This window comes from Zonotrichia albicollis, chromosome 29 (assembly GCF_047830755.1).
Source record: "Zonotrichia albicollis isolate bZonAlb1 chromosome 29, bZonAlb1.hap1, whole genome shotgun sequence".
NCBI lineage: Eukaryota > Metazoa > Chordata > Aves > Passeriformes > Passerellidae > Zonotrichia > Zonotrichia albicollis.
Window position 1 is genome coordinate 4,453,656 of NC_133847.1, and position 23,328 is coordinate 4,476,983.

General features: G+C 62.4%; 1 protein-coding gene across 1 annotated transcript; it reads left to right on the forward strand.

Annotated features, from left to right (window-relative positions):
* The first annotated feature begins 219 nt into the window (after positions 1–219).
* On the forward strand, positions 220–23,084 carry ARID3A (AT-rich interaction domain 3A). Its single transcript, XM_074528696.1, has 9 exons — positions 220–356; positions 2,581–3,453; positions 3,940–4,255; positions 18,564–18,636; positions 19,640–19,823; positions 20,370–20,617; positions 21,063–21,359; positions 21,438–21,524; positions 21,615–23,084. The coding sequence occupies exons 2-9, from the start codon at positions 3,059–3,061 to the stop codon at positions 21,815–21,817; spliced, it is 1,803 nt and encodes a 600-aa protein (XP_074384797.1). The 5' UTR covers positions 220–356; positions 2,581–3,058; the 3' UTR covers positions 21,818–23,084.
* The last annotated feature ends 244 nt before the right edge of the window (positions 23,085–23,328 follow it).

Genomic DNA, 23,328 nt, shown 5'->3' on the forward strand with positions numbered 1-23,328 from the left:
GCCCCCCGCCCGGCCCGGCGCCGTTCCCCCGCCCGTCCGCGAGGCGGCGCTGCGGCCGCGCCCCCGCCGCGCGCAGCATTTGCATGCCGACCAATGGCGGCGAGGGGCGGGGCTCTCCGGGATAGACGGACCAATGAGAGCGCGGGGCGGGGAGGGGCGGGGCGCTCCTGGCGCGACGGGCCAATGGCGGCGCGGGGCGGGGCAGCGCGGGGCGGGGCCAGGTCCCGCCGCCCGCCCGCCGCCCGCCCGCCCGCGGGGAGAGCAGCGCCGCGGGCCCCGCGCGCACCGGCCCCGCCGAGCCCGACCCCGGGCGGCCGCGGCTGCTATGCGGCTTCGCGGCGCACGGCCTGCACCGGGTAAGGGGGGACGCGCCGCCGCACCGCTCCCGCCGATGGGATCGGCACCCAGAACGGGAGCTCCGCCGCGGCCGTAGCCGGGACCGGGAGTCGGGGGCTGGGTGGGACCGGGGCCGGGGAACGGAGCTCAAGACCGGCCGCCTCTCCGAGGTGGGCTGAGCCCTCCGCTGCCGGTGCTGGGCGGGAGCGCGGCGCCCCCTCCCCCCGCGGCCGGTTACCGGCCGCCTCCCCCACGCGGGGCTGGGGTTCCTCTCCCGCAGTCGGTCCCGGCCTTGACTCTCCGTTCTCGCCGGGCGCTGCTGTCCGGGCCGGGCAGAGCCCCGTGGCCCCGCCCTGTGCCCCCCCCCAGCCCCGCGGTGTCCCGGGGTCCGGACGGCGGAGGGGCCAGGCCAGGCCGACCCAGGCTCGCCTCTCCGCGTCGGGGGCGGCCGTTTCCCCCCGTTCATTCGCGGGACCAGGGCCCATTGGGGCCCCGCCGCCTCTGTGCCCGGTCCTGCTGGGCGCCGCCGGTGCCACGTGCCGCCGGGAGCGGGGCCGGGCTCAGTTTTGGGGATGAGACTCCTGTTCTCCTGGGCTCCCCGGGGACGTCACCCACTGGGCACCCACCCTGTCCTTCTCCTCTTCCTCACTCAGCCTCCGCGACACCCCCGGAGCCCTTCCCGGCAACGCCGTGAGCCCGCCCGGGGGGTGTCCGGCGGCGGCCAGCCCAGCCCCGGTGTCGGTGGCACAAAGGCCCTTCCGTCACACCCCCGCTGCCTATTTTTAGCCGCTGTCGCTGCCGAGCACCTGCCCCGGGGACGCGGGTGACGCCGCCGCCGCCTCGAATCCCTCGCGGGACCCCCGGTCACCGCCCCACGGCGTGGAACGCACCGGCCCCCGTGGCCCCGGAGGGACAAAGGGGCACGGCTCAAGGTCACCGGGGTGCCACGGAGCCCCGGCTGTGGCCGCGCCACTCGGGTTTCCCTGTGGAGAAGCGGCAGCGTGGCTCCGCGGTGCTGGGGGAGGCGGCTCCGCGCCCGGTGCTGGCACCGTGTCACCCGGGGAGCCGGGAGCACGTGCCCGGCTCGGTCCGGCTCCGGTTCGCTGGTGGATGGAGCTGGGGACGGGGCTGAGGTGCGGTGCGCGGCCGGTGAGCGGCGGCTGCGGTGCGGGAGCGCCCGTGCCGCGATCTCTCCTCCGTGAGCGCTGGTTAGAGGGGAAACTGAGGCACGGCCACTGCTGGCCGGCTTGTGCCGCGCCTCTGCTGGCTCCCCATGGAGGCGGTGGCTGCCGAGCTTGCCGTGACGGTGGCGACGTGTCCGTGCATGGCGTGAGCCGGGCCGGGAGCGGATGCAGCCGCGGCGAGGCGTGGGGGAAGCGGCTCCCGCCCGCCCGCCCGGCCGCGGCCCCGCAGCCCACACTGGCAGCGGGTTCCTCTTTCCAGAATGCGCGGGATCGCGGCGTAGCTGCTGGTTGTTCTGGCCCCGCGGCCCCACGGTCTGGCCCCGTGAGGGTCCTGCCGTGGCAGCTGAAACGGGCAAAGACCGTAGCCGGTACAACCGCGGTGCTCCGGTGAGCTCCTTCCCTGCCGTCAGTGCAGGCGAGGTCATGGCTGGGAGCTGCCGGTCACACCGGGGGCTGCCGGCCACACCAGGGCTTGAGAGCTCAGTGCTAGAAGGGACCCAAACCAGGGTGTTGGGGTTCTGCAGGCTCGAGCTGAAATCCCCCCGGTGTTTTCCAGTGGGGCAAAGCACAGATGAGTTGCTTGCAGGCTCGTGTTGCCTTGGAGGCCCCCCAGGGAAGGGGAGTAAGGGGGCTCTGGGGCTGGTTGGCTGAGCCTATTTGCCAGGGTTTCAAAGCTCTGCCTGTCCATCCCCTGGGATCTGCCCCGGGGTGCTTTGGGGCCCCTCCAGTGTGCAGCGCAGCCCCCAGTGCTGCCCACGCCCCACCACGATGTGGGATCCCCAGCAGGGGATGTGCCTTGTCCCCTGTGGGGGACCCGGTGGATGTCCCTCCCCAGCAGGGCCTGTTGTTATCAGCGGGCGTGGGTCCGCCGGTATCCGCTGCCTGCAGGGCCGGGCAGGGCTATCGGGTCCGGCAGGCCCCTTCCCCCTCCAGCAGCAGGCCCGGCCGCCCTATCTCATTAGCTCGAGATTAATGAGGCTCCTGCGCTGTCTTTAACTCCTTCCTGCTCGCCAGCTCCTGCCCACAGCTCCGCTGACCCTCTGCTCTACTTGTCCCACAGGTTTGCGCCGACGCCTGCCGGACACTGACCCAGCTGAGGATTAGGGACACCGGCTGCGAGCAGGGGACCCTGAAAGTGCCAGCTCTGCGAGGGAAAGGGCGATGTGCTGTGCTCCAGCTGCTGCCTGCTGAGCCCGAGGACGAGTTTTGGAGCCTGCCTGGGACAAGCAGCACCCCAATCCCAACGGGCAGCGCCAAGCCTGCAACGCACCGTAGCCCTTACGCCAAGGAGACATCGGACCAAGCCTGAGAGGGATCAAGGGGGCCACATCCTTCCTTCCTAACCCGGTGTCAACCCCGACGGCACTGCCCTCACCCCCCGGCAGCCCCCTCCAGGGCTGCCTGCCCGTGGCACTGCCCAGCTTTGGCCCCCAGCCCCGCTGGAGCGCGGCAGCCTGCCGGGCGCTGCCCCCCGGGCACTGCCCCCCGGGTGCATCGCCCCCCGGCCCCCCGGGGACCCCCCGCCCGCCGGCAGAGCCATGAAGCTGCAGGCGGTGATGGAGAACCTGCAGCGGCAGCAGCGCGCGCGGCTGCAGCAGGCGCTGCAGGAGCAGCAGCAGCAGCCGCCAGCACGCTGCACGTCCCCTCCAGCGCAGCCCTCGCAGCCCCCGGGGCAGCCCCGGGGCCGTGGGCAGGAGGCGGCAGCGCCCTCGGAGGAGGGAGCGGAGCCCGAGAGCGCGCACATGCAGCGGGCACAGATGGCCGCCCTGGCTGCCATGCGGGCGGCCGCCGCCGGCCTCAGCCACTCGCCCAGCCCGGGGCTGTCGGATGAGAGCCAGGCCTCCGAGGAGGAGGAAGAGGAGGAGCGCGGAGAGGAGGAGGAAGATGGCGGCGGGTACCAGCAGGAGATGGGCTCTGAAGAGGAGGAGGATCTGTGAGTGTGCTCAGGCGGCTCTTGTGGGTTTGGGGAAGGGGCAGGGAAGTGGCACAGCACTGGTGGGGCTGGGCAGGCTGCGGGGATCATGTGGCTTGGGTTAGAGCTATTGGGGTATTTCAGAGCAGTGGTTTGGCTCTGTGGTGGTGATTCCTCATGCTGGGTTGGCACAACATCCCATCCCTGCCCAGCAGCCACGTGGGGCTGGGACAGAGGACCCCAGGCTGGTGTTAAATTATGCAGCACCCGTGCATCCTCTCAGGGCAGGGCCAGGCCAGGAGCCATCTGGCAGAGGAGAGATCCATGATGGAGCTGCTCCCAGGATGCTGGGGGGCTGGCTGTGCCCCACAGAGCTGCCCCCACCAATGGGCTGTGCTGGGTGGGTGGTCCCAACCCCACAGCTGGGATGAGCAGGAGAGAGGGATGAGAGGGATGAGCTTTAGGAACCAGTGTGGCACCAAACCTCTCCTCTCCTTCCCGCTCCAGAAAGGGTAAATGGGATGAAGATGACTTTGAAGAGGACCTGGGTGAGGAGGAAGAGGAAGAAGAGGAGGAGGAGGAAGAGGAAGACTACGAGGAAGAAGAAGACATGGGAGAGGAAGGGCTCAGCTCGACAGAGGCGGTGCGGGCGGGCGCGGGGTCTCTGCTGCTCCGCAAGCCCCCAGCGCCCCAGCACTACCGGGGGGAGCCCCCACGGCTGCCAGGGGGGCAGGAGCGGCTGCCCCCCGGCCTGGGCCACGCTCAGCCCCCGCCACCAGCCCCTGACCATGGCGACTGGACCTACGAGGAGCAGTTCAAGCAGGTATGTGCCCTCCGAGACGCGCTGTCCGTGCCGTCCCTGTCGCTGCTCACCCCTGTGTCCTCAGAGTGTGGGGAGGTGCCTCTGGCAGCGCCGCCTCCGGCTGTGTTCTCCTCGGATCCAGCTGCTGTTGTCATTAGGAATGCGTGGGATTTCTCCGGGGTTTTAGTGCTGGGCTCGGTCTCGCCCCTTCCCTGGTTGGGAGTGGGTTCTGTGTCCGGGTTGTTCTGGTACAGGCAGGCAGTGCAGTTGGGTTGGCTGCAGGGATCTGGAAGGATTCTTGCTGGAAGTTATGAAAAAATCAGCCCAGATTTATAAATCTGATGGATCTCTTGGTTTTCCACTCTTCCCCAAGCCATTTTCCATGGGGACCTGTCTGTCTCCCATCACTGTCACTACAGAGCTGATGCCTGGCAGGCCAACTCAAGCTCTGGTGGGTGGCAGAGCTGCACCCCTGCTGCTGCCAAAATGCCATGAAAAAGTGAAACCAGGGAGAAAGCACCTGGCTGTTCCCTTCCTTGCCTTCCCCAGGCCGCGAGGCCAGCACATTCCCCCTCTCCCAGCACCAGAGCTGGCTGCAGTCCACTCTCACTGACAGAAGAAAACTGCTGCAGCCAGGGCTCCCCGGGGGCTGCCCGGCACCTTTGATGTGTGTTTAAATGCATCAGAGTTTGGGGGAAGGGGCAGCACCAGCAGCAGCAGATGGGACCCAGATGGAGCAGCCAGGGCATGGTGGCCTTTCAGGAGGGATGCGACCACCTCTGCCCCTTCACTTTGAGGAGGCTGCCACATCCCAAATGGGGGAAGGGGCTGCCGGGATCTGCTGGCACACGTGGATGTGGGCAGGCTCAGAACAGGGCTGGCAGAGGGAAGCAGTGGCCATCCTCCTGGTGCTGCCTGGCTGTGGGGATGGAGAGATGTTCTGTCCAGCTGCAGGGATGGAGGGATGCTCCTGCTTGGCTGTAGGGATGCTTCTGTCCAGCTGTAGGGATGCAGGGATGCTCCTGCCCAGCTGTAGGGATGGAGGGATGCTTCTATCCAGCTGTAGGGATGCAGGGATGCCCCTGTCCAGCTGTAAGGATAGAGGGATGCCCCTGTCCAGCTGCAGGGATGCAGGGATTCCCCTGTCCAGCTGTGGGGATGCAGGGATTCCCCTCTCCAGCTATGGGGATGCAGGGATGCTCCTGTCCAGCTATGGGGATGCAGGGATGCTCCTGTCCTGCTCTGGGGATGCAGGGATGCTCCTGTCCAGCTGTAGGGATGCTCCTGCCCAGCTGCAAGGATGGAGGGATGCTCCTGTCCAGCTGCAGGGATTCTCCTGTCCTGCTCTGGGGATGGAGGGATGCTCCTGTCCAGCTGCAGGGATGGAGGGATGCTCCTGTCCAGCTGCAGGGATTCCCCTGTCCAGCTGTGGGGATGGAGGGATGCTCCTGCCCTGCGCATCCCTTGCGCCGCTGCACCCAGGCTACCTGCTCTTCTTGTGGTTTCTCTCTCTTGTGCTTCCTGCCGCCAGCGAGCGAGGGGCCAGGGCCGTGAACTCGTAGCTGTGAAAAAGCTTTTCAACACCACAACTCTGATCTTCCTGTTCGTCAGCGTGTCAGTGCCGTGGCCTCTGCCAGGTTCCCTATCACAGCCACAACACTTGGGAACACCAGCCGTGTTCCCAGTGCTTTTCTTGCCCCCCAAACCATGCTCCGTCTCCCTCCACGTCCCTTCCTGGGGTCCCTGGGAAGAGCCAGCTTGGTGTTGAATGTTGGAAGCAGCCGGAGGGGGTTGGAAATCCTCCGTGGGCGGAGAAGGAGCGGAGGCGATGCCGGGCCCGGAGAGGCTTTCCCCGGCACGTCAGCCCCGTGTGAGCGAGCGAGCGAGCGCGCTTGGATCGCGGCCCCTGGAGCGGGGCCAGGCACAGCCGGCGCTGGCCGGGAGCTCCTCCTGGCCGGGCTCCAGCGCGTGCCGTGCCGCCGGGCTCCGGCCCAGCAGCCCAGCTGGGAAGGAGCAGCAGGAATGTAAACAGCGAGGGAGGGCAGCGCGGGGCAGGGGATGCCGAACCCCATCCATCCTCAATGCTCCTCGCTGTGGTGGAGGCGCCTTAGGGGGAACCCCAGCAGCAGGGTCACCGTGTGGGGCAGGGGATGCTGTACCCCATCCATCCCCATTTGTGGAGGCACCTTAGGGGAACCCCAGCAGCAGGGTCACCATGTGGGGCAGGGGATGCTGTACCCCATCCATCCCCATTTGTGGAGGCACCTTAGGGGAACCCCAGCAGCAGGGTCACCATGTGGGGCAGAGAAGCTGTACCCCATCCATTCCCATTTGTGGAGGTGCCTTAGGGGGAACCCCAGCAGCAGAGTCACCGTGTGGGGCAGGGGATGCTGTACCCCATCCATCCCCACTGATGGAGGTGCCTTAGGGGAACCCCAGCAGCAGGGTCCCCATGTGGGGCAGGGGATGCTGTACCCCATCCATCCCCACTGATGGAGGTGCCTTAGGGGAACCCCAGCAGCAGGGTCCCCATGTGGAGCAGGGGAAGCTGTACCCCATCCTCACTAGTGGAGACACTTTAGGGGGAACCCCAGCATCAGGGTCCCTATGTCTCAGGTTGCTGTTTGATAATTGCTGCCTCAAGATGTGCAGGATGTCTTTGCTTCGGCCTGTGCCTGAAAAACGAGTCTGGACTCTTCACTTTTCGGTCTTGAGATTGTTTATTAATTCTTATCTATAAAATGTTACTTTCTGCTCAGCAGGGCAGCCACAGGCACTCTCCTTTTATACTACAAACTACTTTTATACAAAAAAATACAACTACTGTTGTCCTTTTATACTACAAACTACATATAACATATTTACACTTAATTCCCAATACCTATCACCTATGTTAGACAGTGCACTTCTACTCTAAACCAATCCCAAAGTGCCAACATCACTGCAGAAAATGGAGAACAAGAAAAAGAAAAAAGGCTAGACACGCCCAAGTTCTTCCATCTTGTCCCCATAACCCCCATACCAAAAATCCTAAATCTACATTTTCACCCTGTGATAATTTTATTATTATACTATTTAAACTTCTGTGACTTTCAGGTCCTCATACAGAGTTGGCAACTTGCTTCAGGGGTCAAAATCAAATTCCCAGGTGTTCTGGGCTGCATGCAAGGTTCTCTGAGCCCCTCGGTGGGGTCCTTGGCAACTCTGGACACCCAAAGGGATGTGCTGAGTTCTGATACCTGTGTGGTTGAGCCAGCAGGGATGTGGTGCTGTGAGTGGCTGTAGCAATGTTCTGCCTGCCTGCTCTGCGAGGGATGGGCTCTTTTGGGGTTGCTTTTTATTTTTTGTCAAGGAGCTCCTCAGTACCGGCCACCAACTTAACTCCCTGGCTGTCCAGCTCTCCCTTCAGGGAGTTCAGATCCAGTTTGGATTCAGCTCTGGTTGTGCTGGTGCTGCCGGCATCCTTGGCCCATGGGTCTCTGTGCTTGAGAAGCCCTCACCAGGCAATGCCACCATCGAAACCCCCATCCTTGTCTCCACACCCAAACCCTGTCAGCCAGGAGCTGCCCCCATCCTCCCTCCACCGCCAGGTTTTTATTGACCCATCTGGGACGGATTCCTGTGAACTGGTGCTCGGCTTGCAGCCGTGGGGGGCCGCAGGCAGGAGGAGGATGGGGCCCAGCTGAAGGGAGGAGGAAGGGGAGGGCGTGAGGAAGAGTTATGGAGGTGAGGGAGGTTAGGGAGCCGGCGCGTGGCACCTCCCCGTCCCCAGGGACGGCTACTGCTCAGGCAGAGGTCAGCCCGGCCTGACCCGGGCGCTGCAGAACAAAGGAGCCCCCAGCCACACGGGGAACTCGGGGGCACCGAGGCTCCTCGGGGTGGGTAGGGGGGGAAAAGGGGCATTTTTGGGTAGGAAGAGGCTCCCCGTGGGAATGGCTAAAAATCCAGCAAGCAAAGGGCTAAAACTGCTCGGAGTTCTGTGCCCCAGCGCTGTGGGGGCTCTGCTGCTGCTGCCCCCCCAAGATCCCTGCTCTGATCTTTCTGTTTCATTATTGCTGTTACTGCTCCCTGCTAATACTGAGAGTGGGAGGAGTGGGAGCCTCTCTGGTGGAGTGGCAGCCCCTGGAGCTGGAGTTTCCAGCCTCTCTACCTCTTTTAGGGTTTGCCATGCTGCTGGTGCTCCCTCAGGCACGGGCACCCTGCATGCCAGCGCCCCATCCCACACTGCAGGAGCTTGAGGAGTCCATCTCCCTGTGTTCATCTTCTCCTTGTGTTCATCTCCTCCCTGTGTTCGTTTTGGCTGCAGCAGCCGCCTCTCTCCCTCTGGGGTTCTCCATTTTGGGTGCTCCCTTTTGGGGTGTCCTGCAGTGGCTGCCTCAGGCTGATGTTTAACACCCCCATTTCTGCTTCAGGAAGGATTTAAGAAGTCGCCACAGTGCCAATGGGAGGCTCTGCCAGCTGAGGGGTTTTGGGGGGTGCTGGTGCTTTAGTGGGGCAAGAGGTTTCTTGTGTTGGGGACATCTGAGCCATGCCGGTGGCACCCAGGCGCGAAAACCTCAGCCCTTATCTGGGCTGGTGCAGCTCACCCCGAGATAGAGCGTTTCAAAGTGCACTGCTGGGGGAAAAATAAACCGAAAGCAACTCGGCGACCTCGGCAGGGCTGCGGGGGTGGCTGAAACCGGACCCCCCCTCCGCCCAGACCAGCACATGGCTGCTGGAACTGGGATTTTCCAGAGAGTCTGGATCAGCAGACAGCCCTGTATCTCCTCCTCTGAATCCCCAGGAGCTCCTTAAGGTGTGGGGGATCCCCTCTGAACCCCTTTCTCTCGTGGATTATTCTCCTTTTCAAAGCCCAAAGCCAGCTGGGGGCGTGGGGCCTGAGCCAGGGGGCCCCGTGGCCTCTTAACGAGGGCAGGAGGGTCCATTTACTTTCTTTAAAATATTGATTAGAGCTTTATTGCATTAGGCAGCCGAGCGGATGAGCCGCCCCCAGGGAGGGCGAGGGGGCCCCAGTGCAGGGAAGGGGGACCCGAGTGTCATCACAGGGCCGGGGGGCCACGTCCCCCCACCCACTCACCCACCCTGAGGCAGTTCGGCTCCCAGATAAGGGGGGGAGTGCCCTGGGGCCCCCGGTTAGGGTGCTGCTGTGCCGGGGAGGCGATTGCAGTGCATGGCCAGGCCAGCAGCAGATAAGGCAGGCAAAGAGGGGATCTGAGCAGGACAGGAGTTGGGGGGCAGTGGGGGGAGTCAGCAGTGGACCCCTCCTTAGGATTGATGGGGGTAGGACAGTCAGGACGGACAGAGACGAGAGATCTCTGGGGTTTATTGCAAAGGGCCTGGGTGCAGGCCCCTGCTGGGAGCTGCCAGGCACAGCTCAGAGCAGGCCCGAGAGGAGAGAGAGGTAAAGAGAGAGAAGGCAGGAGCGTGGTAAAGAGATGAGAGAGTGAGGAAGGGTAAAGAGAGAGTAAAAAAGGACAAGGTTCCTGTTACAACACAATAAATCTTCTTCTGGTCATGGAACTTGGGGTTTATTGCAAAGGGCCTGGGTGCAGGGCCCTGGTGGGAGCTGCAGCCACAGCTCAGAGCAGGCCTGAGAGAAGAGAGCGACAGAGAGTAAAAGCATAAAAGGGGTAAGAGACTAAAAAGCAAGAAGCAAGAGACAAGAGGTAAAAGTGTGAAGTTCCTGTTACAATACAATAAATTATCTTCTGTGTTGAATATTCTGATTCTCACTAACCAATGTAGTACAAGACACAAATCCTGTAGTGTTTCCATAGAACCTATAGGAATCACTACATTACCATACTGTGTTACATTTTAAACCTTAAAAACTCCTCTTTGGGCCCTTTCTGCCAAACTAGCAGGGTCTGCTTGGACCCTTGGACCTGTCTGCAAGCAGAGGGTCTTGTTCCATCAAAAGGAGATTACCTTCAGCTGGCCACACCGTTGTTTTCCCGTTGTTCAGTAACTAAAGGATCTCAAAACTTGCTTTCATTTCAATCTTGCTTCTAATTTCTATATTCTCAAAATCTTTTGCCAGACAATCATATTTATCAGGCTTTCCTGTTTCATCTTCCCCAACACCCTCCCAAGATAAGGTCTGCTCACCCCACACTGAGCCCCTCTCACCCTGCAGCACTGCCCCAAGAGGTGCTCCCAGCCGGGGGATCCGGCACAGTAATTGGCTCATAGAGCTCAGGGAGCATTCCCGGGGCTGTAATCCCACCAGATCCCTGGCCAGAGGTCAGGGACTTCTCTCGGCGAGAGCGGCTTAGCCGCCGAGTGCCTCCCCCAGCCAGACGCCTGGGTGCTCACAGGTGCTGCTCCCGGCATCCCAGCACTGCTCAGGATGTTTCTCCAGGATGATTAATGAGCTTGAGGGACAGGGGGGACACATCCTTTCTGCTCAGCCAGTGCCTTCACCCCTCTAGACCGTGCCACCATCACCCCTTGTCTTGGGAGCTGGGCTGGCTCCCCGCTGCTTGTGTCCCCGCAAAGCTGCATTTCCCCCATGCTTTAACTCTCCCAGAGCTGGGGGGTGGTTAAGGCGTGGGGGAAATGCATTTCCCCCACCCCTGGCCTTCATTTCCCCCACCCCTGGCCCTCCCAGAGCCTCCCCCAGCCAAATGCCTGGGTGCTCACAGGTGCTGCTCCCAGCATCCCAGCACTGTCAGGCCATCTCTCCAAACAAGACCCAGGATGATTAATGAGTTTGAGGGACAAGGGGACACATCCTTTCTGCTCCAGGTGCTCACCCAGCTAGACCATACCCCCATCACCCCTTGTCCTGAGAGCTGGGCTGGTTCCCCACTGCTTGTGTCCCCCCGAAGCTGCATTTCCCCCATGCTTTAATCCCTGCAGAGCTGGGGGGGATTAAAGCATGGGGGAAATGCATTTCCCCCACCCCTGGCCCTCATTTCCCCCATCCTGGCCCTCCCAGAGCCCTGTTCCCTCCACGCCCCAGCCCCCCGGGCTGACTCAAGGGTTGCGGAGGTGGCGGCCGCCTCCCCTCTCGGCACAGCTGAACTAACAGGGTTTATTTAAAAGAGAGAGAAAAAAAAAAAAAAAAGAAAAGAGCAGTGCAGGGAGCAAGGCCTTTGTCAGCAGAGCCCCCCGCCCCCACTGCAGCGTTGGGCAAGGGCAGGGTTGCTCCATCACCCTATTTCTGGCCCAAACCGCAGGAGAAATGGCAGCTGGTCGCAGGGCCCAGCCGGACGTGCTGCAATCAGGGGGCCCAGGGCAGGGGGTGTTTGGGGCTGGGGGGCCCTGCTCGGAGCCCCTGGGGCAGCCAGACAGAGCTCAGGGTGCAGCTCCTGGCCCAGCTCCTGACCCGCTCCCTGACCCTTAATCTGCCTGTGCCTGGGTTCCACTCTGGGATAATCCACCCTGCACTGGGGCTGCTGCAGGACAGGGCTCACCCCTGAGGACAGTCCCCTGCTCCCTGTGTGTCCCACAGGCTGGGCTGTGTCACTGCTGTGGCAGCAGTGGCTTCCCTGTCCCCCCTCAGCAGCTGGCTTGGGGTCTCACCCTGGTACAGGTGGCACTGGGAGCACCCAGGCAGGTACCAGCCCTAAACCCCTGCAGCAAACGGCTTCACCTCCTGCCTCTGTTTCCCCTGTGGAGCCTCCAACTTGGGCACCAGTGCCTGATTTTGGAGATTCCAGCGCCTGGGACATGCTGTCTCACACTGCCACCTGCTCAGGTGCCACAGTGGGATGGCGTCTGTCACTGTGGTGCCATCACAGTGCCCACCACCACCACCTCCTCCTCTCAGCGTGAGGAAACTGTGAGGTTTCAGCACTGCTAGAGCAGCTCAGCAGTGATGGTTCCCGGGGCTGACAGCCCACAGCTGGCTCCTTGTCAACCCCATCTGTGGCTGCTGGACCCCTTCCAGCTCCTCCAGCGGCTCTGCCGTGGCGTTCCCAGGCATTCTGTGCACCCTGGCCCTGCCCACGGGACCCCAGGGACCCCCTCGGTGGTGCTGACGGAGGGCAGAGGTGCAGGACCTCGCATTTCAGGAACAGATTTGCAATTAGCCAAATCCCAGCGGGCGGTGGAAGCCCCGGTGACTCATCTGCCGGGGCTTACCGCGATCCCCTTCTAAGACGATCATTTACATATGGTGGAATTTAAACCCCTGTCTTGGCTTCCAGGCCTCGCTGCTGCTGCTGCTGCCACCTCACCCAGGTCAGGTCCTCAATGAGGGTCTTGGCCCTCCAACCCTCAGGAGCTTCATCTTTGGAGTCACACAGGAGGGACAGCCCGAGCTGGGGGCTCACGAGGTGCCCCAAGAGTTTGAGTTGGCTGCTCTGGCCACATTTCCCCAGCTTAGCACTGCATAGCTCATTCTCAGCTGCCTTCCCTGGTGGCAGGAGCCAGCCTGGTGTCTGTCCTTCCTCGGTCGAGCTTTCTCAACAGCGCCTGACTCGGCTGGATTAATATTTGTACAAGGTCCGGTGTGATAGCAAGCATGTGTCAAGGGCATGCACCAGCACGCACACAGCAAGGGCCAGGAGAGCTGCCGGGCTGGCTCCCATCCAGCCAGCCAGCCCAGGGAACAGCCCCAGCGCCCCAGTTATCCCTGACCCCTCACCAGGCTGTGCCACACGTCCTCACTCAGACACGGAACCAGTTTTGATTCCAGCCAGAGCCTGGCTCGCTGCCGGCCGAGCAGCAAAGTGCCGCTGGAAACGCCGTGGCAGCAGGAATCGCTTCCTCCTCTGCGGCAAGGGAGCAAACAGCAGTGGCAGAGCTCTCCTGGGAGCCAGTGTCAGCCCAGGGGGATCAGGGACACAGGTCCTGGGAGCACACAGCAGTGGCACAGGCGTTCTGAGAGCTGTGTCAGCCCAAGGGGATCACGGACATGGATCCCAGGATGCTGGGAGCAAACAGCAGCAGCACAATCATCCTGAGAGCTGGTGTCAGATCTGGTGTCTCATGGACGCGAATCCTGGGGTGCTGGGAGCAAACAGTGGCGTCACAGCTGTCCCAGGAGCTGGTGTCAGCCTGGCCCACGGCAGGGACACGGATCCCGTGATACTGGGAGCAAACAGCGGTGGCACACTGTCCCGAGAGCCAGTGTCAGCCAGGGGGGATCAGGGACAGGGATACTGGGATGCTGGGAGCAAACAGCAGTGGCACAGCCATCCTGAAAGCCAGTGTCAGCCTGGCCCATGGCAGGGACACGGATCCTGGCATGCTGGGAGTGAATAGCAGCAGCACAGCCGTCCCAGGAGCCGGTATCAGATCTGGTGTCTCATGGACACAGATCCTGGGATGCTGGGAGCAAACAGTGATGGCACAGCTGTCCCGAGAGCTGGTGTCAGCCAGGAGGGATCAGGGGCAGGGATCCTGGGAGCAAACAGCAGCAGCACAGCCATCCCAGGAGCTGGTTTCAGCTCAGGGGGGATCAGGGACAGGGATCCCGGGGTGCTGGGAGCAAACAGCAGCGGCACAGGCATCCCGGGAGCCAGTGTCAGCCCGGTGTCTCACAGACACGGATCTCGGGATCCCGGGAGCTGCCGGCTGGCTGGGCACAGCGGCACGGCCGTGCTGGGGAGGGCGGCCGACAGCGCACGGACAATGGGGGGTCAGCGGGGTTAAACGGTGACTAATTCGCCCATTCAGCCTCCCCTGCGCCGCTCGGGGACACCCGCCGAGCCCTGACACCCGCCGTGCCGTGACACCGCCCGCCGTGTACCCCCAGGGTCACCCACATGGCTCCTGTGTGGCGAGGAGGTGGGCACCGGGTGGTCTCAGGGGATCCCCAGACTGCCCTGCCCATGGATCAGGATTGGCTTTGTCACTGATGGATGCTGTGCCCACCACCAGGTCCAGCCCGAGGAGGAGGCGCTGGTGCAAAGAGGCACCTGCGCTGGGGCCGTGTCCCCTGAAGAGGGGACAATGCTGGGAACCGGTGTGAACAATGGTGCCGACGGGAAGCTCCCGGGCCCCCTGCCCAGCTGCCCCCGCGGAAGCGGCCCCCCAGCCCAGCCCAGCCCAGCCCGGCCATGCTCCAGCAGCAGGAATCCCGCCGGGCCGGTCAGTGGAGTCACCGCCAGCTCTGGCCATGTGGGCGAGGCTCCAGCCAGCACATCCCCCACCAGCAAAGTGTTGGGACATTTTTGGGGAAGGGGCACACACACCTCCCTACCCCCAGCAGCCCCTTCCCATGGCGGGTTGTGCCCCGGGGGGCTCGCAGGGGATTAGGGATGGGGACAGCCAGGGGTGACCTGTACCTAAGCCGAGCGCTTTATCTGCGTAGGAATCTGCTCCGGGGCTGGACTGCTCCCTTTGCCCTTCACCGGGAGGGATTTACCCCAGCAAACCCTGCACCCTGTGCCTGGAGAGAGGAGCTGCTGCCTCGGGTACCCCCAGCCCTGACTCAGCCATTGCCTTACAGGAAATCACATCCCCAGCGCCTCCGAAACGCCCCGCGTCAATCCTTGGCTCTGGTTTTTACAAACTACTTTCTTATTCTGAATAAGTGCCCTCTTCGACCCCACTGCGGGTCCCGGCGTGCCAGAGGCCGGGGGCTGTGTAGGGGCTGGGAGTGGGACGGGAAACGCGCCATAAATGTGTTTATTCTTGGTTAAAGAACTCGTTAGTGTGAGCAGGCTCTTCCCCAGCCCAGCGTGGCCCCTCGCTGTCCGCGGGACAAAGGGATGCATCCCCGGGGGCTGCCAGAGGAAGGAAGGAAAGGAAGAAAAGGAGAGGAGTAACCCCTCAATCCTGTCACTGCTGCTCCTGCTACCTGCCGAGCTTTCCCCGCCGCTGCCTGCGTTGTGTTTTTTCCTTAAATACAGGAATTTGGGGGAGTTTAACCCCTGGAAGGTGGAGGTTGCCACCAGCCCCCATCCCTGCTGCAGTGGCCCTTGGGTCTTGTCCCCAGTCCCGGCTCACGTCACGGTGTGCACGTCTCAAACCGGTTTTGGAGAGAAGGAGGAAAACCGAGAGTGTTGCCACTTCCTGGCAATGGAAAAGAAACTTGAAAATTAATCCCCGAGGCCTGAAAACCCGGAACCGAGCAAGGGGGGGGGAAGGGGAGGCGTTTTTATGTTTTTAACTCGGACGTGGGATGCAGGGACATGGACTCCTCTATGACATCTCATGGGGCAGACAAGGGAGTCCTGCCGAAGGGAGGATTTGCCTGGCACCAACATGAGCCTTGTGAAATGATGCTTCCCCTCCTGCTCGGGGGGTTGGGGAGGGTTCGGACCCCCCATCCCCGGCCCGTGCCGAGGGCTCTCCTGCATTCCTGGCATTGCCATGGGGCCGCCTCCTCCCGCCTGCCCTTTGAAAGCCAGCGGGGTTGGGATTTTCCTGTAATCTGGTTTGAAACATTAATCCGGTCATCCACACCAAACGCCGGGCCGGCATCCTGCCGGGGGTGCTGGGGCCGGGGTCAGGGCCACCCGCCCACCGCCTGCCTAATTCCTCCTCCACTTAATTATGGATCTGCTGGCAACGGCCATCTGGCTCCGTGTCCTCAGCCGGCCGGGGGCCGAGGGGCTGTGCTGCGGCCAGGTGGGATGGACACTGTGGCCAGAGCCACCCCGTGCTGCTGGCATTGAGCATTCACCCTGGAGTGGTCAGCACTGGGTGCGTGGAGTCACATCTCCCAGCCCAGGGGACTCTCAGGGTTGTGGGGAGCATCTCCTGCTCCCCCCAAGCCAGGCTGGGATGGCTGTACCACAGTGTCCCCTGCCACCACACCCTGCCGTGGGGACCCCACGGTAAGAGGATATTCCTGGGGCAGCTGCGTTCTGGATTAAGTCGTTTCCAGCTCCCTAATTACGAAACATAAATGTATTGACTCAGCGGCAGCGGGCGGCCTTGCCTGCACGCCGGTACCTTTGCACCGAGCACCGCGACGCCGCGTGCTCCTGCGAGGAGCTGGCCTTGAGCTGGGCACAAACCAGGGCTGAGAGCAGGAAGCAGGGCACGGGCACGGGGCAGGGAGCAGCACCAAACAGGCACACAAGACTCAGCACCTGCTGATTTCGGTGCAGCAGCGCCGGCCCGTGCCAAGCTCAGCTGCGCTGAGTTTCGCATGCTGCCAAAAGCAGAACGTTTCTGTTCCCCAATTTGCATTCCGAGCCCCGCTGTCCCAGCTGTCCTGCGCTGCCGTTGGGGCTCTCGGGGCTGCTGTGCCGTTGGCTGCGGATGGCATCAATGCAAGGAAATCCTGCGAGGGGCAGCTGGGAGTCACTTGTCTCTGTGTGTCCCCTTCCGTGTCCTGCCTGTGCTGGGGGTCGAGGGGGAACAGGGCTGGTAAGGGAGGACAGGGGCAGCCTGGCAAACGCACCCTGTCACACACCACAGTGCACACCAGGGCTTGGCAAACGCACTCTGTCACACACCACAGTGCACACCAGGGCTTGGCAAACGCGCCCTGTCACACACCACAGTGCACACCAGGCACGTCCCAGCCATGGCTGGGCATGTCCTCGCCCCACAGTGCTGCCAGATGAGCACCTTGGGCAGGTGCCCGTCACTGGCAGTTGGTTCTGTTGGCAGTGACAGAGGTAAACCAGGGTTTGGGGGGTCCCAAGGGGAGCCTGTTTCTCTGCTTGGCACCGTAACCGTCAGCAGCAGCTTGTGCAACATCCTCTGCCCGGCAGCCGTGGCGGGTGTGCCGGCACGGCAAGAACAGGGATCCCTCTACCCACCATCCCTGGGCACCCCCATGGCTTTATCACAGTTGGGCAGGGGGGAGAGTGGCTGCAATCAGCTGAGTTTGGCGTGGGACCACCGGGGCTCGCACTCGGGGCAGCCGCCTGCCGCAGCCACTAATCCCCCTGTCCTGGCCGGCCACGCTCTCCTCAGCTGACGGTTAATTTTCTTTCATCCTCTTAAACGCGTCCATTCCCCTCGGGACTGAGTCCAGGAGGGGGGTGGATCATGACCCTGAGGGTCTTGGATGAACCAGAGTGTTCGGTGCTTCCCCAGGATGGGATCGGGCGCTGGGGAAGCCCTTTCCTTTCTCTGTGTGTGGCTCTTGGAGCTGCTCAAGGAAACGGGGGAGGCTGGATTGGCACCAGCCCAACATCCCTCAGCTGGCACAAGCAGCTCAGCCCCAAAAATCACAGCACTGCTGCTGTGCCATGGCTCATTCCCACCACAACACTCCCACACCAGACCCCTTGCTTGCAGGGTCTTTCAGGGGGTTTTGGGGGTCTCTGCCGGTGGTGCTGGTGGCTCCTGCCCTTGCCCTGGGGCTGTGCAAGGGTCTGGTCGAGCCTGCCGAGTTTCCCAGGGGAACTGGGGGGGTTTATGGCCCCGCTTATCATGCGGCCCCATTGATCCCTTTGATCGGCGCCGGCGGGCGGGCGAGTCCGGCCCTGCAGGATCCGGATCCTCCCCGCGGGGCTGCAGGAGGAGGGGGCTCAAGGCAGGACCATGCCCACCCATCCACCTGCCCATGCTCCTGATGCCATGGAGGGAGTGGGCACACGGGTGACCTGCAGTGTGTGCCTGGCTTATTTTGGGGGGGTATTTATTTATTTATAGCCCCCTCCCGGCCCTCCTGGCAGTTGTTCAGAGCTGTCATGGAGAAAAGCAGAGCTGTGGTGGTGTCTGGGCAACGCCTGCCCCCACAGCCCTTGCTCCAGCGCCCTGCCCGGGTTTGGGAGGGTTGGGAGGGGGGATTATCCACCAGCCTGCAGGCAGGAACAGCGCTGGGCTTGGGGAGAGGCTGCCTGGCGTGGTGTGGTGTGTGCCTGCGGCGTGCCGGGCGCTCCAACCGGCCGGTGCTGAGCCATAAAAGCCATAAATCAGGGCAGGAATGTGCCGGGGTGGGGGGTCCCGCATGGAGATGCCCCAAGCAGAGCCGGCGATGGAGGTGGTGCAGCAGCGTGTCAGAGCCTGGCCCAGCTCTGCCTTCCCCCAGTGCAGGACGTGTCCCTGCAGGGTGGTGGCACACACAGGTTCATGGTGAGGCACACTGGCTCCTCCTGGCCTTGTCTCTCTCTCTGTGGCACCCCAAGCGTGGAGGGACCACGCTGAAGAGTTGCTGTGCTGTGCAGGCTGTGGAGGCTAAAAATAACAGGGGTCAGCGTTCCTGGGAGGAGCTGGGGCTGAGCACGGTGTTGGCAGCCTGGGAGCCACTCCAGCCGTGATCCCGGAGCTGAGCTACAACCAGGGCTGGCAAGGTCAGCCCAAGCTGCAGGAACCCCCTGGACCTCTGCAGGGACCCCCTGGACCTCTGCAGGGACCCTCAAACCATTTGGTGTCCTTTGAGGCTGCTGCAGAGGAAGCCAAGGGGTCTCAGGTTGGGGGGACACATGGGTTAAGGGGGTTTCTGATCATCTCTCTCTTCTTTATGCAGCTCTACGAGCTGGATGGTGACCCCAGGAGGAAGGAGTTCCTGGATGACCTCTTCAGCTTCATGCAGAAGCGTGGTGAGTACCCAGCTGCACACCCACGCTGTGCCCCCCTGCCCACTCTGTGCCCACCCTGCTCCTCCACACCCACCTTGCACCCCCCACGTCCCCCCCCAAGGCCAGGGGCTCATTTCCTTGCCCCTCATTAGTGCCCTGAGGTCATGGCTCCGGCTGAGCTGCTGGTTAATCTTTAACCCCTCCAGCACAGCGGGGTCAAACCTGCTGGGCTGGATCCAGAGCCTGCAGCCCCTCCTTGTCCCCCTCCCTTCACACCCAGACCTGCAGCCCCTGGCTGTGTGCCCCCTCTGCCCATTGCCTGTGTTATTGCAGCCCCTCTCTGTGCCCGGGGAGAGGCCATGGCTGGGGGGCCAGGGGTGGGAAGGGCTGAATCCTGCTCGAGGGTCTGGTTCCTGCGTGGAAAACAGCACTGGAAGTGCTGACACAGGGCTGGCTCTGGCTCTTTGTCAGACAGCACTGGGAAGGCACGTGTGCCTGTGCAGGGGGGCTGCGGCTGCTGGCTGGGTCCCCCTGGCTCTGTCCCATCCCCTGGCTGTGTCCCCTGGGGTCCCCCAATCTCCATCCCCTGGAATCACCACACCTGCATCCATTGGGGTCCCCCACTGCCGGGCTGGGAGGGTGGGGACCCCAATAAGGGATGCCAGCCCCCTCCTCAAGCTGGAGGGATGAGCCCCTCCAGCTCATAGGAGACCCTCAGAGCCAGATTGAGCCACCCCCCCGTTATAAATAACTTGTGTTGCTGGGTACTGGCTCAGCCCGAGGAACCGGCTCAGCCACGGCAGCGGGGCTGTGGCTGCAAACTGCGAGTTTCTGTTTCCTTTGTTTTCGGGGCTAATCTCAGGGGAGGGCCTGGGGGGGAAAAGAAGGGGACAGTGGAAGGGGAGGGAGCAGCATGAGCCCCCCCAGCCCCTCCACTGCCCCGCGGGGGTCTCAGCAGCTGCGCCCCCACTCTGGGTAAGAAAGCAGCACCCCAGAGCAGCTCTCTCCTCCCGCCGCTCCCCAGGGACCCCCGTGAACAGGATCCCCATCATGGCCAAGCAGGTGCTGGACCTGTACATGCTGTACACGCTGGTGACCGAGAAGGGGGGGCTGGTGGAGGTCATCAACAAGAAGCTGTGGAGGGAGATCACCAAGGGGCTGAGCCTGCCCACCTCCATCACCAGCGCGGCCTTCACCCTGCGCACCCAGTGAGAGGGGGCTCGGAGGGGAGTGGGGAGAGTCCTTGGGGGTTCCCCCTGCTCTGTGCAGTGGATGGAGGCTCTCAGCACATCCTGTGTGTGAGCAGTGGGGATGGAGCAATGGGGGTGGCACACAGGGAGTCCTTGGGGGTCCCTCTTGCTCAGCACAGCCCTGTGTGTGAGCAGTGGGAAGGGAACAATGGGGATGGCACATGGGGAGTCCTTGGGGGTCCCTCTGCTCTGTGCAGGGGATGGAGGCTCTCAGCACATCCTGTGTGCAAGCAGTGGGGATGGAGCAATGGGGATGGCACATGGGGAGTCCTTGGGGGTCCCTCTGCTCTGTGCAGGGGATGGATGCTCAGCACATCCTGTGGGTGAGCAGTGGGGATGGAGCAATGGGGGTGGCACATGGGGAGTAGTCCTTGGGGGTCCCTCTTGCTCAGCACAGCCCTGTGTGTGAGCGGTAGGGAAAGAACAATGGGGTTGGCACACAGGGAGGGGTGCCCAGCCACTGTGTCACCCTCACCATCCTTCCCGTGTCCCGTCTGGCCGCAGGTACATGAAGTACCTGTACCCCTACGAGTGTGAGAAGCGTGGGCTGAGCAACCCCAACGAGCTGCAGGCGGCCATCGACAGCAACCGGCGGGAGGGCCGGCGGCAGGGCTTCGGGGGCTCCCTCTTTGCCTACTCACCCGGTGGCACCCACGGCCTGCTCTCCTCGCCCAAGCTGCCAGTGCCAGCGCTGGGGCTGGCGTCTGCCACCAACGGTGGCGCCATCACGCCTGGCCAGAAGATCAAGAAAGGTAATGGTTGTTCTGGGGTGTGCCTGCTCCAGGGTGTGGTTGCAAGCTGAGCCCCCTGCTCAGGGGAGAGCTGGGGGAAGCGGGCAGGGGGGTGATGCTGCTCTCCCCTCCTTGGGCTCCAGGGCTCAGCCTGGGGGCTCTGATTCCAACCACCCATCTCTGACCTTTGGAGGGACAGCAGGGCACCAAACTGTTGACACCTTGGGGACCCTGATTCCAACCACCCATCTCTGACCATTGGGCACCAAACTGTTGACACCTTGGGGACCCTGATTCCAACCACCCATCTCTGACCGTTGGGCACCAAACTGTTGACACCCTGGGGACCCTGATTCCAACCACCCATCTCTGACCTTTTGGAGGGACAGCAGGGCACCAAACTGCTGACACCCCGGGGTGGTGGCACAGCCTGTGCCCCCACCCCTGACACCCGCTCCCCCGGCAGAGGAGGACTCTCCCATCCCCATCTCCATGCCCAGCCGGCTCCCGGTGTCCCTGGCCGGGCACCCGGTGGTGGCGGCGCAGGCGGCCGCGGTGCAGGTGGCAGCGGCCGCCCAGGCCGCAGCGCTGGAGCAGCTGCGGGAGAAGCTGGAGTCGGGGGAGCCGCCGGAGAAGAAGCTGGCGCTGGTGACGGACGAGCAGCAGCGGCTGATGCAGCGGGCGCTGCAGCAGAACCTCCTGGCCATGACTGCCCAGCTGCCCATGAGCATCCGCATCAACAGCCAGGGCACCCGCTCGCCAGGTCAGTGCCGGCCCCGGCCCCGCGTCCCCGTGCGGGTCCCGGCCCCGGCGGGCTCGGTAACGCGGCTCTCCCTGGCAGAGAACCGCCCGGACGCCGCCGCCGCCAGCAGCAACGGCACCAACAGCATCAGCATGTCCGTGGAGATCAACGGCATCGTGTACACAGGTGAGGGGCTGCCCTGTGCCGCGTGCCTGCTGCCCTCCACCCATCTCACAGCACCTGTGCCTCAGCTCTGCTCTCTCCTCTCTCCCCCAGGTGTGCTGTTTGCCCAGACGCCCGGCCCTTCCTCCTCCTCTTCCTCCTCCTCCTCTTCTGCCTACAGCAAAGGCAACGGCGGCGGCAGCAGCCGGAGCAGCGGCGGCAGCGGGGTGGGGAGCGGCGGTGGGAGCGTGCCCCCCGCCCCGGCCGGCCTGGCCGTGCCCCCCAGCTCTACCTCCAACAGCGCTTCTTCGCCTTAACGCCCCCAGCCTCGGGCACCGGCGCCCGCGGGGGAACGGCGCCGCACCGGGGCTCGCCGGGGTCTTCTGGGGTCTCGCCGGGGTCTCACACGAGGTCTTGCCAGGGTCTCTCTGGGGTCTCGCTTGAGGTCTTGCCAGGATCTCACCAGGGTCTTGCTCAAGGTCCTGCCAGGGTCTCACTGGGATCTCACCAGGATTTCACCAGGATCTCACCAGGGTTTCATTGAGATCTCACCTGGGTCTCACTGGGATTTCACCAAGGGTCTCACCCAAGACCTGGGTGAGACTGGGGCCTCACCGGGGTCTCACCAAGGGTCTCACTCGAGGTCTTGCCAGGGTCTCTCTGGGGTTTTGCTCAAGATCCTGCCAGGGTCTTACTGGGATCTCACCAAGGGTCTGGCCCGAGGTCTTGTCAGGGTCCCAACAGGATTTCACCGGGATCTCACCAGGGTTTCACTGAGATCTCACCTGGATCTCACCAGGGTTTCATTGAGATCTCGCCTGGACCTCACCAAGGGTCTCACCCGAGACCTGGGTGAGACTGGGGTCTCACTGGGATCTCACCAGGATTTCATTGAGATCTCATTTGGGTCTCACTGGGGTTTCATTGAGATCTTGTCTGGGTCTCACTGGGGTCTCACCAAGGGTCTCACTTGAGGTCTTGCCAGGGTCTCTCTGGGGTCTCAGCAGGATTTCACCGGGGTCTCACCAGGGTTTCACTGAGATCTCTCCTGGGTCCCACCAGGATCTCACCAAGGGTCTCCCCCAGGTCTTGCCAGGGTTTCTCCTGGATCTTCTCAGTCTCTCAATGGGCCCTGCCCTTGTTCTCGTGTTGTTGGATTTTCCTTTTCCAGGCAGAAAAGCTTTAGCCCGGGGGGTTTTGCTGGAGCCACCGCCGGCCGTCCGGCTGCGCCGCTCCGGGACCGTTTACCTCACTCACATCACACTTTGCACTGTACATTTATTATTATTATTATTATAATTATTGTTATTTTTTAACTCGTGTTACCTCCAGACAGACGCACGGACGCCTGCCGACGCGAGCTCTAGCGAAACCCCCCCGGAATTCTAAAGGAAAAAACAAAACAAAACCAAAAATCCTAAAAAAAAAAAATTGGAAATAGGGAGATATTTTATTCATTTCCATCCTTTTCCCTCCTTTGTTTTGGGAACTCCACTCTCTGCAGGATTTTAAGAGGTTGTTTTCGATTGTTTTGTTGTAAATAGCTTCTATTTTATTCTCTAAAAAAAAAAGAAAAAAAAAGAATCAATCTTTTAACATGCAAATGATATATATTAGTCTTCATCAGGGAAAATGGGAGCTTGGAAAAAAGTTGGAATCTCCTTTCTCCTCTCCTTATCGGTGGTTGGGTCCAGCTCTGCTCTTTCCCCCACCGCCAAATCCTAATTTTTATTCCTCCCCTTGCATAAAACTACTGTTTAAAGCCACTTTGGGCTTATTTCCTCCAAAACCAAGCAGGATCCAGAGGATGGGGATGCTCGGAGCTGCA

What these genes read in the sequence shown, in the direction of transcription:
- ARID3A (XM_074528696.1), top strand. Translation starts at nt 3,059, where the DNA reads ATGAAGCTGCAGGCGGTGATGGAGAACCTGCAGCGGCAGCAGCGCGCG. An exon ending in ACGAGGAGCAGTTCAAGCAG is followed by an intron (nt 4,256 to 18,563) that starts GTATGTGCCCTC and finishes TTCTTTATGCAG; the next exon opens with CTCTACGAGCTGGATGGTGA. An exon ending in CAACGGCATCGTGTACACAG is followed by an intron (nt 21,525 to 21,614) that starts GTGAGGGGCTGC and finishes TCTCTCCCCCAG; the next exon opens with GTGTGCTGTTTGCCCAGACG.